The sequence below is a fragment of the Pelophylax lessonae genome (assembly GCF_965119305.1).
Source record: "Pelophylax lessonae genome assembly, chromosome: 1".
In the NCBI taxonomy this organism is placed as follows: Eukaryota; Metazoa; Chordata; class Amphibia; order Anura; family Ranidae; genus Pelophylax; species Pelophylax lessonae.
This window is the reverse complement of record NC_138768.1, coordinates 876455463-876468748: the sequence shown is the minus strand read 5'-3', so window position 1 is coordinate 876468748 and position 13286 is coordinate 876455463. Positions and strand designations below refer to the sequence as shown.

Below are 13286 nucleotides of genomic sequence, written 5' to 3'. Positions count from 1 at the left end.
GGTAGATATGTGCTGAGAGTGATCTGGGAGGAGAGAGGACTTGTGCTAGAAGGTGGGATTCGGGGGGTCAGATATATGCTGGGGGTGTTTTGGGAGGGGAGGGGAGTGGACTTGTGCGAGAAGGTGGGGGGGGGCAGATATGTGAAAGGGAACTCTCTAGGAGGGAAAAGGATTTGTGCTAGAAGGTGGGGGTGGGGGGATTTCAAATCCAATCCCCCCTCCTTTTTAGCACAAGTCCTCTCCCCTCCAAAAGCTCCCCCCCCCAGCACATATCCTCTAACCAGTGGCCCTGTCAAATCAGTCCTCCAAGTGTACATACAACATAAAAGGGGTAAATATCCTGTGCTAAAGTGTCAACAGAAATCGCAAAAAATAATATCAACAAATGACAGCAGCACTCACTGTATCTACACACAATAATACAAAGGAGACCACTAAAACAAATGTTTTGTGCTGCCAAATAATAAATAATGTAAATCCACCATATATTCAAAAAATATATATAATATAACTACAACCATAAACAACAAATAAATATAAAGTACACAATTCATATAAGGTGAAGTGTAATAAATACATCTATAAATAAGTGATATGGAAAGTTCATAAAATATAAATAATCAATAAATAGGTGATTGAAAAAGTTCATGAAAATTTGTAGATGATGAAGGAACAACCAAGTGCAGTACTGCATGAAACTTTACACTTCACTGTATATGAATTTTGTACTTTATATTTCTCATTGTTTATGATTGTAGTTATACTGTGTTATGTATTTTATTGAATTCATGGTGGGTTCACATTTTTTATTATTTGGCAGTGCAACACATACAGAATGACACACAGACAGATATATATATATATATATATATATATATATATATATATATATATATATATATATATATATATATATACATACACACACATTAATACACACACACATATAAATATACTGTATGTGTGTGTGTATATATATATATATATATATATATATATATATATATATATATATATATAAAAACACAGTAACACACACATACATACACATACACACACACATACATACGCACTCCCACTTTAAAGGGTGATGGGTGGGCCATCCTTCCCCCCTGTCCTCTCCAATCCAGTCCCTGTAAAGTTGCTGAAACTCCGTTCCCTCCCTGCTCTCAGATCGGCAACAGGTGGGCGGGGCCGGAGATATGTTTGGCTGCCTGGGTTGAAGGGCCAGTCCCCACCTCTAGTCTTTGCCTCCAATCAGCAACAGGTGGGCGGGTCTCGAAGTTTGTCTATCTCCTGTGATGTTTTCCATCCCGCATTCATGAAATTCTAGGGGCGGGGCTGTGGCATACCCGGACTCCCTACAGGAGGTTAGTGTGTGGGAGGTGCGGGGGAGGCTCCCTAATGATCGGTTACAGTGCTCAGGGCCGCTGATAGGGGGGGGGGACCACCAGCCCTCTTGTAGGGGGCCCGAGCACACAGGGGGGCCCACACAGGGAGGGGGATTAGTGATGGACAACAAATACAGAAATCTTCCTCCAGCACCTGAATCTGATCTGTCCCTCTCCCTGCTATCAGCTTTTATCTGTTGAGAAAGAGACAGTCGTCCCTCACTAATCCCCCTCCCTTGTGTGGCCCCCCTCCCAGCACTTATCTCTGCTCAGGAGTTTATTTGTAAATTGTAACTTTGTTTCTCTCTCTCTGTCTCTCTGATCACTGAGCTCCAACTTCCCAGCCTGTATGTTTTTCTCATCTCATCTTCTTTTTTGTTTTTAGATTTAGCAGGAATTATGCGAGTTATGATATATTTGTGTCTGATAATAGTGATTTTGTTGTAATTTTAGCTAAATATATATTTAATATTTTCTTGGGGGGGCCCTGCCAGGTAGTCTGTACGGGGCCCCGCGATTTCTAACAGCAGCCCTGACAGTGCTCATCTGTGAGATGCATTTAATAAAGGAGCCTGACACTGGTTTCCGGGACTCCAGCCGGGCTCCGTGGGATGCCGGGATTTACTTGTAATAACGGGACAGTCCCGGCAAATCCGGGGCGGTTGGGGGGTATGCGCACAGCTATTATAGGTATCCTAACCCTAACAGTTTTCCCCACTAACTGTCCACCTCTTCAGAAATTCTACAGTAGAAATACCATCTATCTCATCTTTAAGTCTACCCACATTTGTTTCCTAGAGATAACTAGCCTGGTTTTCTCTTCATCTCCTGTCTTCTCTACCACATTCTCTTTCTTTTCTTTTGTGCTTGTTTTCTTCCTGTCTGGGCCTAGCCTTATCTACTGCCCTGGCAGGTTTTATTTTAGTCTCTTCTAGCTCCCCAAAGTGGCTTAAAAGGGTAGTGGCTTCATGAATCTTGCTGTTTTATCCCAGGCCTCCAAGCAAGGACAACAAATGAGCCTTGAGATTAAATTACAGACTTTATCAGTTTAGAGCGCAAAGGGTTCCATATCTAGACCCATCCATTCTGGAAACCTATTTAATCCAGTTACACAATCTATCTCATGTAACCGGGAAATACCCTCTCCTATTGTTCTCTAGAAGTAGGAATTTTCCAGGTCACTAGGATTTGCGTATACTCGGACTATCCCATCTCTCACGAGGTCTAACAGTGAAAAATTCACAGTAAACTCTCAGGCTTTTCACATGGCCTGACCCAATTGTGCGTCATGGGTGCATAGGTGTGCGCAGCCTATTGCATTAGGGTGTGCACCCCAAAGTTTAAATACACATGCATGTGTTTGCCTACATGTATATGGCCCCGGTACATTACTCTCCCTGCTGGCAAAGTGAAATAGAAGTGTGTGGCACTTCTCTTATGGCAGAGCAGGTCCGAGGGAGATCTTTCCCATCTCCTCACTGGCAAACAGAGCGATATGCTAATGTGCCCTAGGTGATTAGGGTGTGCCCAGGCACACCCTGTGCGCACGCCTATGCATGGGTGTTATAACACTCCCATAGCCACTGTTTACTTACCTGACAATACAACACTGTCCACCCCTTCATCCTACAAACGTAGGAGCCAACTCAGTAGGGGTTTCCCGGACTTCTGTTTGTATTGTTTTGCCAGCTCACGGAGTTCAGTTTATGTAAACTCCCTTACTTCAAATTCCACATCTCTTGGGTTGCAATAATGCACCCTTCATCTGCCATATCCTCTCTATCATGTTGCCTTTTACTAAGCTTAGTAATGAGAGGTCTGGCACACTTTTTCTTTCCCACTAGCAGATCATCATCTGAAATATCCAACTCTATCTCCTCATCCTCACTATCATTTGAGGAGAGAACAACCTCACAATCCCAGTTTTGGAATGTGACATGGCACGTACCCTGACTTTACTTACAGGTTTACGGCCCTTCCTTTCCTTAAAGCGGAGTTCCGGCCTCGGAAATGATTTTTCACTTAAAATACCCCCGGGACAGTCAGGGCTAGTGCATTCCACAATGGATAGCCTCTAAACTGTCCCAGGTGGCACTTACCTTTTAGAAGAAATACTTACCTTGAAAATTTCTTCTCCAGCGCTGCCATCTCAGGTGTGGGCAGCTGAAGCCAGCGCGTCCTCTTCTGTGTCCTCTTCCGTGTCCTCTTCGGTCCCACAATGCACTGCACCGGCCCCGCCATCACTTCCGGGGCAGGAGCGTTATCCCTGCACAGCTTCTGACGCGCCTGCACCGGAAGTGACGAGCGGAGCCGGTGCAGGCGCATTGATTTTTGGGAGCGATGACATTCAGTGATGGTGTGGGCTGCGGCCGCAGAGGGAGGAAGGGGAAGAAAGATAAGTATATTTTCTTCAATAACAAGGTAAGTAAACAAAAAAAAATAAAAATCGGGACTATCCATTTCTTTTAGGAAAAGAAATGGATGACACTCAGCAAGCGGATGACCCAAAGTGGATTTTGAGGCCGGAACTCTGCTTTAAGGCACTAATTGATTTGGTCATGAGGGCTGCACACCGGTCTTGCAAATCATCAGCCCTACTAGCAGTTGAACGTACACACTCTGGAGCAACTGCTAGCTGGTCTTTTAATGCCTTCACTTCTGCCTCTGCCTTCTCCCTTCTTTGTGATTCAGTATAGAGGGCATGAAGAAAGTACCAACCCAATGTGGGCACTATCCTCTTCTCTGCTTTATTTAATTCCAACCCCTTAAGGCTTAAATCTACAAAATGATCTGAGACTTTATCACTCCAAGTCTTATTGAAGGGAGAAGCATACTTTGCAAATTCTTTAGCAAGAGGCTCCCACTCATTGTCTCTGGTCTAGATAGGTAAGCTGCACACTCCCATCTGGACATCAGAAACCTCTGCAGCCTTGCTTTTCCTAAACAGCTTATGCAGCATTTTTACCTAGCACAAGTTACACAACACATCACAGAAAACAGGTCTGATTCAATTGAAATTTAGCGCAATCCCAGACGAGCCCCGAATTGTTTTGCTTACGTCTATCTAGTAAGGTTACTTTAGCCTGGTCACTTTTTTCATTGGGCCAGTTGTGAAGAAGACCTCTGGGGGTTTTGGGTGAACATTTTTTTCCCTGCTGAGCCTTGTGGTCCCTTGGGATCTGGGGGCTCTGGTGAGCGCAATTATTTGTTTTGCACGTGGTAGAGCACTAATTCGCTTTTGAAGAGGAACACTGGTTGTGGTCACTGGGATTGAAGATCGCTATTGGCATTTATTTATGGACTGTCACTAATAAGCATTTTGAATATACCAATATTTGTTCACAGATTTGGATAGCACTGTTATTTGAATATATGTTTATTTTTATTTTATTTATGTTTTGATTTTTAAGGATTCACATGACAATTTACAATAGAATTGATGTTTATTTTTTCACATATACCTGTTGCCTAGGAAAATTGAAGAACAGCAGCTATTTTCCCATTTTAGATGGAGGCCTACAATAGTGGCAGGAGATGTTGATAGTGGCAAGTACTGGAATGTACTAACGGTAGCTGGGTGTGCCAAAAAAAAAAAAAATAAAAAATAAAATAAAATTGTTAAATAAATCGAGACCACATGTTGCAGAAACAAAAACATAAAAACAAGAACCAAGAAACAGCCTTCATCATCAATTTCAATATAAGCAAATAGAAAAAAAGTGTTAGAAGGCATTGTCCAAAACATAATTTGGCCAAATTCTTACCCAAAAAATTCAAAATTTATATACAGGAAAGTACCGGCTCTCAGAACAAAATTAGTCCACAATATAATAGTGTTGTTGAAATAAATGGAGTATGGAGCATAGAAATTCGCTCGGTGCGCTGAAAACTTTGCTGCGCTGAAAAGCGCACTCATGGATATTAATACGCGCCAAGCACCATTAATCCCTTGTACTGAAAAGTACAATGTACAGCTCTTTTGTTTAAGGTTATCCAAGCGCTCGGTGACCAAGAAAGAAACAGGCGCACGCTGTGTCAAATCGATGCCAACTGAAGATTCTCTGCTTTTAGAGCAGAGCCCTGGTATTTGTATTTTTATAGTCAGAGAACAGAAGGGGGTTACAGGGGAGGTGGCATCAACACCACCAATCACATGTACTGTATACTTTAAAAAGTACAATAGGAAAGGGGAGTGTATGTTTATGGACAAACATGGCCGTGTGCACGAGACTCCAGCTGCCAAGTGAAAGCGAAACAAAGCAACATGGCTGCCACATGGACTCTCATGGACTCTGCCACGCTAATTCACAAGCATGCACTCTCATCATAACCTGTTAAGAGTGAATCCTATATAATATAGTTCATAAAAACCATATTTGATAGTGATCATGCGACTGTTCCAGTGAATGGGACTTTGCTATATCTGCAAAAGACAATAGCAGTATTTCAATCATATGTATCAAATATAACAGAAACTTGCCAGCCATTAATCCTAGTAAAAGGGCAGATATTATTAAAACAATAAGAATTCCACATCACAAACATATCTCCGCAGTGAATACCAGGGCCCCAGCTGGCTGATATACATTTGTGGGGTGGCGTTCTCCTTGGAGTGCCATAGATCCAGACCGGCACCACCGATAGGGATGATCAGACTACAAGTAGCATCAGGTCTTTCCTCGATGCCAGTTAAAGCAATATTCGCTGTGCATAGCGATTACCAGTAAACTGACACTGGGAGATATAATGACAATTTAACTAAAAATACATCCTAAAGAAACATCCACATAAATATTAATACAATTTTCACAACAAATAGATTCCCCCTCCCAAAGCAAATAGTTACTTTTTTTGAACCTGAGGTTTTTCTTTTCAGATGTAGGAAATGATGCTCCTGTAGACCGATATTACAATTAAGAAATCGGCTCCTTGCCAAGTAGAAAACTGGTTCTGTGGCTAGACAAATAGAAATGTGAAATTCATTCTGGCAACCATGGGTGCCACATCCTCCAGACTAAAGAGGAGAGGACCTTCCAGGTTGTTATCAGCTCAAAAGATCTGTGACATAGGAAGCAAGATGGTTGGGGACAGTAGCCCTTGGCAACTGGGCACCATGCAAGAGATGCAGGGCACACGCTCCGGTACCTGACCCAAGCAAAGCCTATAAGTGCAGGGCAAGTGAGCTGCTATAACATTTGGGGCACTTCTCTGCCTGGAAGGATGAGAAGCCCAAATAAATTTTAAGGGTGCCAGCCCCATCTGCTCCCTGGTGCTCCCTGGTGCAATTTTCCTCTGATTTCGGGGGCTCCATTGGGCCTCATCCAGTCTACGCCTCATAGCAGCAGCTTTGGCAGCAGTTCTGCCAGTGGCTGGGTGTAAAAAGCTTTAACAAGTGCTGTGTATAATATTTTACAGACTTGTCTGGTTAAAAAAAAAAAAAAGGTATGATGTGAAAATCTTTACAGTATATAATTTAAATATGTTGGATAAAAAAATTAAAAATGGAATTCATTCATTAAAATAAATTGAATATTAAATCACGAATAGACACTTATTAACATTTTTATTCCTTCTTTTCTACAGTTTGAGTCATAATAAACTTACAGAGGCATCGTGCACCGACCTGGCATCCGGAATCAGAAATAACCAAGCTCTAAGGAAACTTTCTCTGGCAAATAACAATCTGGAGGGTCCTCGTTTCAGGGACCTGATGACCGCTCTGAGAACAAGCCGGATAGAGACATTAGAGTGAGTAAGAACAGAAATGTATTACCATCAGTTCTTGTAATGTATGTTCTAAGAAAAAAACATGCTATTTTGTATAGATTACTGGTAGGGCCATGGCACCCTAAGACGGCGGGCCTAAGCAGCCTTATGCTGGTACTGGCCCTGGATCCGAATGCAGATTGCTCTTCAAAGACCAAAGCACATGTGAACGAGCAATCAAAGTGTAGAATGAGTGAAGCTAGAAGAAGAACTCTGGGAAAAAAATATATTTTCCCATGAAGTGGGGCTGTGCCCCGCCCTGCATGAGTTAAAGTGATTTTAAAGTCTTGTTTTTTTTGTTTGTATTTAAATACCAAACATGTTATTCTTACCTCCTCTGTGTAAAGGTTTTGCACAGAGCAGCCCAGATCCTCCTCTTCTCTGGTCCCTCTTTGGTGCTCCTAGCCCCTCCCTCCTGTCGAGTGCCCCCACAGCAAGCAGCTTGCTATGGGGGCACCCAAGCCGAGCTGCAGCTCGGTGTGTCCATTCAGACCCAGAGCTGTCATTCGGCCCCACCCCTTCTCTCTCCTGATTGGCTAACTGACTTTCATTGACAGCCACGGGGAGCCAATGGCACCGCAGCTGTGTCCCAGCAAATCAGGAGGGAGAGTCCCAGACAACCGAGGGAATCATGGAAAACGCTAGACAGAGAAGGACCTCAGGTAAGTATTAGTGGGTGCTGTGAAGGCTGCTACACACAAAAGGATCTTTTATCTTAATGCAAAGAATGCATTAAGATAAAAAAAACCTTCTGACTTTAGAACTGCTCGTGTTTGTCTAGGGCAGTGATGGCGAACCTTGGCACCCTAGATGTTTTGAAACTACATTTTCCATGATGCTTAACTACACGGCAGAGTGCATGAGCATAATAGGAAATGTAGTTGCAAAACATCTGGGGTGCCAGAGTCCGCAATCACTGGTCTAGGGGTTTGCAGAGCGGAGATATACTTACCTAATCCGATGATCCTTCTAGCGCAAGTTGGGTTCCTGACGATCCTGCCCCCCCCTGCACGCTAGCCATCTTGTGCATGCACTGTTCCTGACATCACCATGTCCATAGACCGGCTGTGGACGTGAGGACAGCAGGAACAGTCCAACGCTGGACGTGGGGGAGCGTGGTTTTCTGGAGGATCAAAGAACTCTGTGTATGTATAGCTTTTCCCTTACGCCCCTAGACAAAATAAGCAGTTAACTGATGCAGTGCATGCACAGCCCCACTGCATGGGAGAATGAAACATTTTCATGGAGTTCTTCTTTAAAGGGTAACGCCACTATCCTGAGAAAATAATGAACAAATTCCTTTTCAATCTGCAGTGCTGGTCTGTGTTCTGTAAAATGCAATATGGCAGCCTGGAGGAGTTCTGTACGCAGATGGTGTACACCCCCCAGAAATGTAATTTCCTGCTTGTGTGATTGGCTCACTGATTTTCCCAGAAGTCTGTACTAAGATACATATCAGATTTTGAGAATCCCCTGCAACAAAGATATCATTTTTTGGTGAGCTACACCCAAAGGGAAATCACATCTAAAAGGATGCAGACCCTGCCACATTCCTCATTAGAGCCCTACAGGTGCAGCAGCTGATGGATAATTAGAAAACTACTCCCATACAGATTCATTCTGCACATGGACGAAGACAAACAAACAGCAATTTCTTCAGAATAACAAAAGGCAGAAATCTGCAACAAAGTTTGTTAAAGTAGAAGTACAGGGAAAGCTTGTTTGGCTGTACTTCTCCTGTGGATCACAGGAGTGCAGTTCGTTCTGACCGGTTTTCAGCAAACAGCAGGCTGAAGCCCGCTGTCGGCGGACATCAAAGAGCTGGTCCAGGCTGGGAAGAGATTGCGACCATATGGTCGGGATCCACCCATCAGCCTGGACCGACACTTGGCTCAGCCTCTCAGCCAGCCATTGAGAGCCTGAGACAACTGCTCACACCCCCCTCCACAGCCCAGCACTCCAGTGAGAAAAGGAAGAGTAGAGAGTCGGTGACTTACAGTAACCAGCTCTCTGCTCACAGAGCTCTGAGAATCAAGCGATGAGCGGCGTTTGATTGCTCAGTTCTTTTTGAAACGACAAGGGACAGATGCAGCTTCCACCTAGGTAAATATGATTAACCGCTTGAAGACCTGGCTTTTTTTGGCACTTTTTGTTTACAAGTTTAAAGTTGTATTTTTTGCTAGAAAATTACCTATAACCCGCAAACATTATATATTTTTTTTTTAGCAGAGACCCTAGGGAATAAAATGGTGATCGTTGCAATTTTTTAGGTCACATGGTATTTGCGCATTGGTTTTTCAATCCAGACATGTTTTCCTTAAGGAACCCCCTACCATCTTTCTTTGCAGTTGCTATTACTTTACAGCCTGACTGTTGATAACCATGTTCTGAAGGATGTGGGTCTCTTAGTTGACCTATCCCCGGTAAGTTGCCTTTTTTGCTAGCTATCTCTTTGGCCCAGAGAGTTTCTGATAAATATCTCTTTAGCTCTCAGAGTTTATGATTAGATGGTTTTGTCCTGCTAGCCTCCATATCTGGTTTAGCATAAGGCCATAAAGCTGTGCTTTGCCTGAGGCTCTCCTTACTTCCTGTAACGTAACTGCAACCTACACTGTGTTTGTGGGCTTCCATCAATATACGGCTTCCTCCAGTCTTGAACATAAGTATTAGTTATTCTAGCCACCCCCCCATACAAAACTAGACGGAACTTGTAGAGAATTGGAACCTTTATTGAACAACTCACACTAAATATATACAGGATGGACATCCTCCTCCTGATCAGATTACCCCACCAGGTCAGGTGCCTGATTACATTATTATATGCAGATGAAATTGTGTACAGAAATATAATTAACCTGAACTAATTATCTAAAGAACAACCAACACAAACAGTATTCTACTTTTCCACCAGTAACTAATAGCTGACAATGATTCAATCAGCCTGAGCCAATTAACTAGCAGACTGCCGTCCTCCAGCTCCTGAAATACAGTGCACATTATCATAAGTGTAAACACAGAACCCACAGTAGATAACAGGTGGGTAAATCAGCATATTCAACAATGTCTGGAAGACAGGTGGTTGAGCTGATATTAGCATCTGCTATGAGTCTTACTGTCTTGGGGAGACATGGACTTGAATCCAAAGTAACATTACTCCAAAGGCCCCACATATAGTGTCTGTCCTTTATTCCCAGTGATGGTGAGTACTGTCACACTTCCTAAGGTGGTGTTCTCTATCACACTGTCCTAAGCCAGTCCCTCGTAGCAAATAGACCTTCACTGCCTGGATCTGATCCAGGCTTTTTGTGTTTATTTGGAATTTTGTTATTTCCCCCTCTTAAAATGGCCCAATTACCTTTTATTCCTTCCAGGTTGAGAGGAACCAACCCAATCCTTTAGGTGGTCTGAGCATAACCTTTGTGACCATGGGCGTAGCATCAGGGGCCACAGGGGTTGCAATTGCGACCCCACTCCTAGCTCCAGGGGGCCTGTGCGGCTCCCTGCTGTGATATTTGCATGCTGCATTTCCCCCACAAAATCCTTGGAGACAGCTCTGATCCACCTTGTGTCTGACAGCTGAGCTCTGTATTCCAGTACTCAGCTTCCACTTTGCCTTCTCTTTAAAGCGGAGTTCCACCCTGGGACATTTTTTTTTAAATAAAAATACCCCCGGGACAGTCAGGGCTAGTGCATTCCACAATGGCTAGCCTCTGTACTGTCCCGGGCTGCACTTACCTGCAAGAAGAAATACTTACCTTGAAAATGTATTGTCCAGCGCTGCCATCTCAGGTGTGGGCAGCTTGAAGCCAGCGCGATCCTCTTCTGCGTCCTCTTCCGTCTTCTTCGGTTCCACGATGCGCCTGCACCGGCCCCGCCGTCACTTCTGGGGCTGCAGCGTCATCCCTGCACAGCTTCTGGGCATGCCCAGAAGCTGTTTAGCAAGGTATGACGGCGCCTGCACCGGAACTGACATCGGGGCCGGTGCAGGCGCATTGATTCCTGGGAGCGATGACATTCAGCTCCCAGGAATCATTGCAAAGCCAGGAAGTGACGAATTGCCGTGGCCACCGAGGGGAGGAAGAGAAAGTAAGGTAAGTATATTTTCTTCTAAACCAGGTAAGTAAAAAAAAAATAAAATTGCGATTATCCATCTGTTTTTCAGGTGACCCGGAGCGAGAAGATGGAGGTAAGTTTAATTTTAGGGTGGAACTCCGCTTTAATCCACACCCCTCCTCCTCTCTCATTGGCTGGGGAGAAGGCAGCTGTGCTGTGAGCTATGTGTGCACAGAACGGAGTGGAGGACTTAGAGCAGTCCGGGAAGATGAAGTGTGGCGCTGTGCTGGTGTGTAGCTGACAGCGGCGGGGGGCAGTGACCTCAGCTGCCTGTCACACTGAGCGAGGCAGGAGGAGGAGTAGAGCGCTGCCTGATCACCTGAATGGGACCACTGTCATTGAGGTAAAACACCTCTGTGCTCAGTCAGTGTCAGGAACCATAAATCAGACTGAGACAGAAAATGCAGTAAAATAACACCTTTAGACCCCGTTCACACTGGGGCGATCCGACTTGCCGCGGCGACCTCACAGGTCGCGGCGCGCAGCTCGCACCCCGACCTCGGAGCAGCCGGCACGGACTTCATAACATTGAAGTCTATGACGGTCGCTCCGGGTCGCCCCAAAGAAGCTCCGGACCCTTTTTCTAAGTCGGAGCGACTTGTGTCGCTTCTATTAGAACGGGTCCACAGCTTCTCTATGGCAGGCGACCTACGGCGACCTGTCAGGCGACCAGGTCGCCTGACAGGTCGCCCCAGTGTGAACGGGGTCTTAATGTATTGGTAAAAATTGGTACAGAAAAGTAAACGTAGTCAAAACAGGAGTCAGAAGCCAAAACGGGAAAAAAAAAAAGAAAAAAAAGCGCCCCTGTCCCTGCATGCTCGCGCACCAAAGAAAACACATACGTAGGTTGCACCCGCAAATGTAAACGGTGTTCAAACCACACATGTGAGGTATCCCTGCGATGGTTAGAGTGAGAGCAATAATTTTAGCACTAGACCTCCTCTGTAACTCTAAGCTGATAATCGTTAAAAACATTTAAAATGTCACCTATGGAGATTTTTAGGGACCGTAGTTTGTCGAGTTCCACGAGTGCATGCAATTTTAAAGCATAACATGTCAAGTATGTATCTACTTACCCTGCGTAACATTATCTTTTACATTATACAAAAAAATTGGGCTAACTTTACTGTTTCTTTTTTTTTTAATTCAGTGAAGTGTATTTTTTTCCAAAAATAATTGCGTTTGAAAGATCGCTGTGTGACACCATGTGACATAAAATATTGCAACGACTGCCATTTTATTCTCCAGAGTCTTTGCTAAAAAATATATAATGTTTGGGGGTTCTAAGTAATTTTTGAGCAAAAAAAATACTGATTTTAACTTGTAAACAAGTGTCAGAAATAGGCTTGGTCTTGAAGTGGATAAAGTTGCAAGCTTTTGAGACCAGTTAGGGTCATACTTTAGGCATTATATTATTTGACTCCCAAAGTCTTGCATCTTTATTAACTTAAAGTGTTACTAAACCAAGGAGCCTGCAGTCACTATATCTGGTCTCCCCAGGAGCCTTCAGTCACTATATCTGGTCTCCCCAGGAGCCTGCATTCACTATATCTGGTCTCCCCAGGAGCCTGCATTCACTATATCTGGTCTCCCCAGGAGCCTGCATTCACTATATCTGGTCTCCCCAGGAGCCTGCAGTCACTATATCTGGCCTCCCCAGGAGCCTGCATTCACTATATCTGGTCTCCCCAGGAGCCTGCATTCACTATATCTGGTCTCCCCAGGAGCCTGCATTCACTATATCTGGTCTCCCCAGGAGCCTGCATTCACTATATCTGATCTCCCCAGGAGCCTGCATTCACTATATTTGGTCTCCCCAGGAGCCTGCAGGATTAAAGAAGACAGGATCAAACAGCTTTTTTACACAATGCAGAGGATTAACCTCTTAGGTTCCACATTGAGTATAACAAGAATGCTTTATTGCATATACAAACTGATTTTACTAGTGTGGGTTTAGTAACACTTTAAGTTAGTCAATGAGGGGAATCACTTAAACTTCAAACTGTCTGCACTGAT

At 44.1% G+C, this 13286-nt stretch overlaps 1 protein-coding gene across 5 annotated transcripts in view; it reads left to right on the top strand.

Annotated features, from left to right (window-relative positions):
* LOC309567674 (NACHT, LRR and PYD domains-containing protein 3-like) overlaps positions 1 to 13286 on the top strand; it is a 97313-nt gene that overhangs the window by 83709 nt on the left and 318 nt on the right. For all 5 annotated transcript variants that reach the window (XM_082273110.1, XM_082273109.1, XM_082273107.1 and 2 more), the window contains one exon: positions 6975 to 7139. In XM_082273110.1, coding sequence (XP_082129236.1) covers positions 6975 to 7139 — 165 coding nt within the window. The remainder of the gene's footprint in view (positions 1 to 6974; positions 7140 to 13286) is intronic.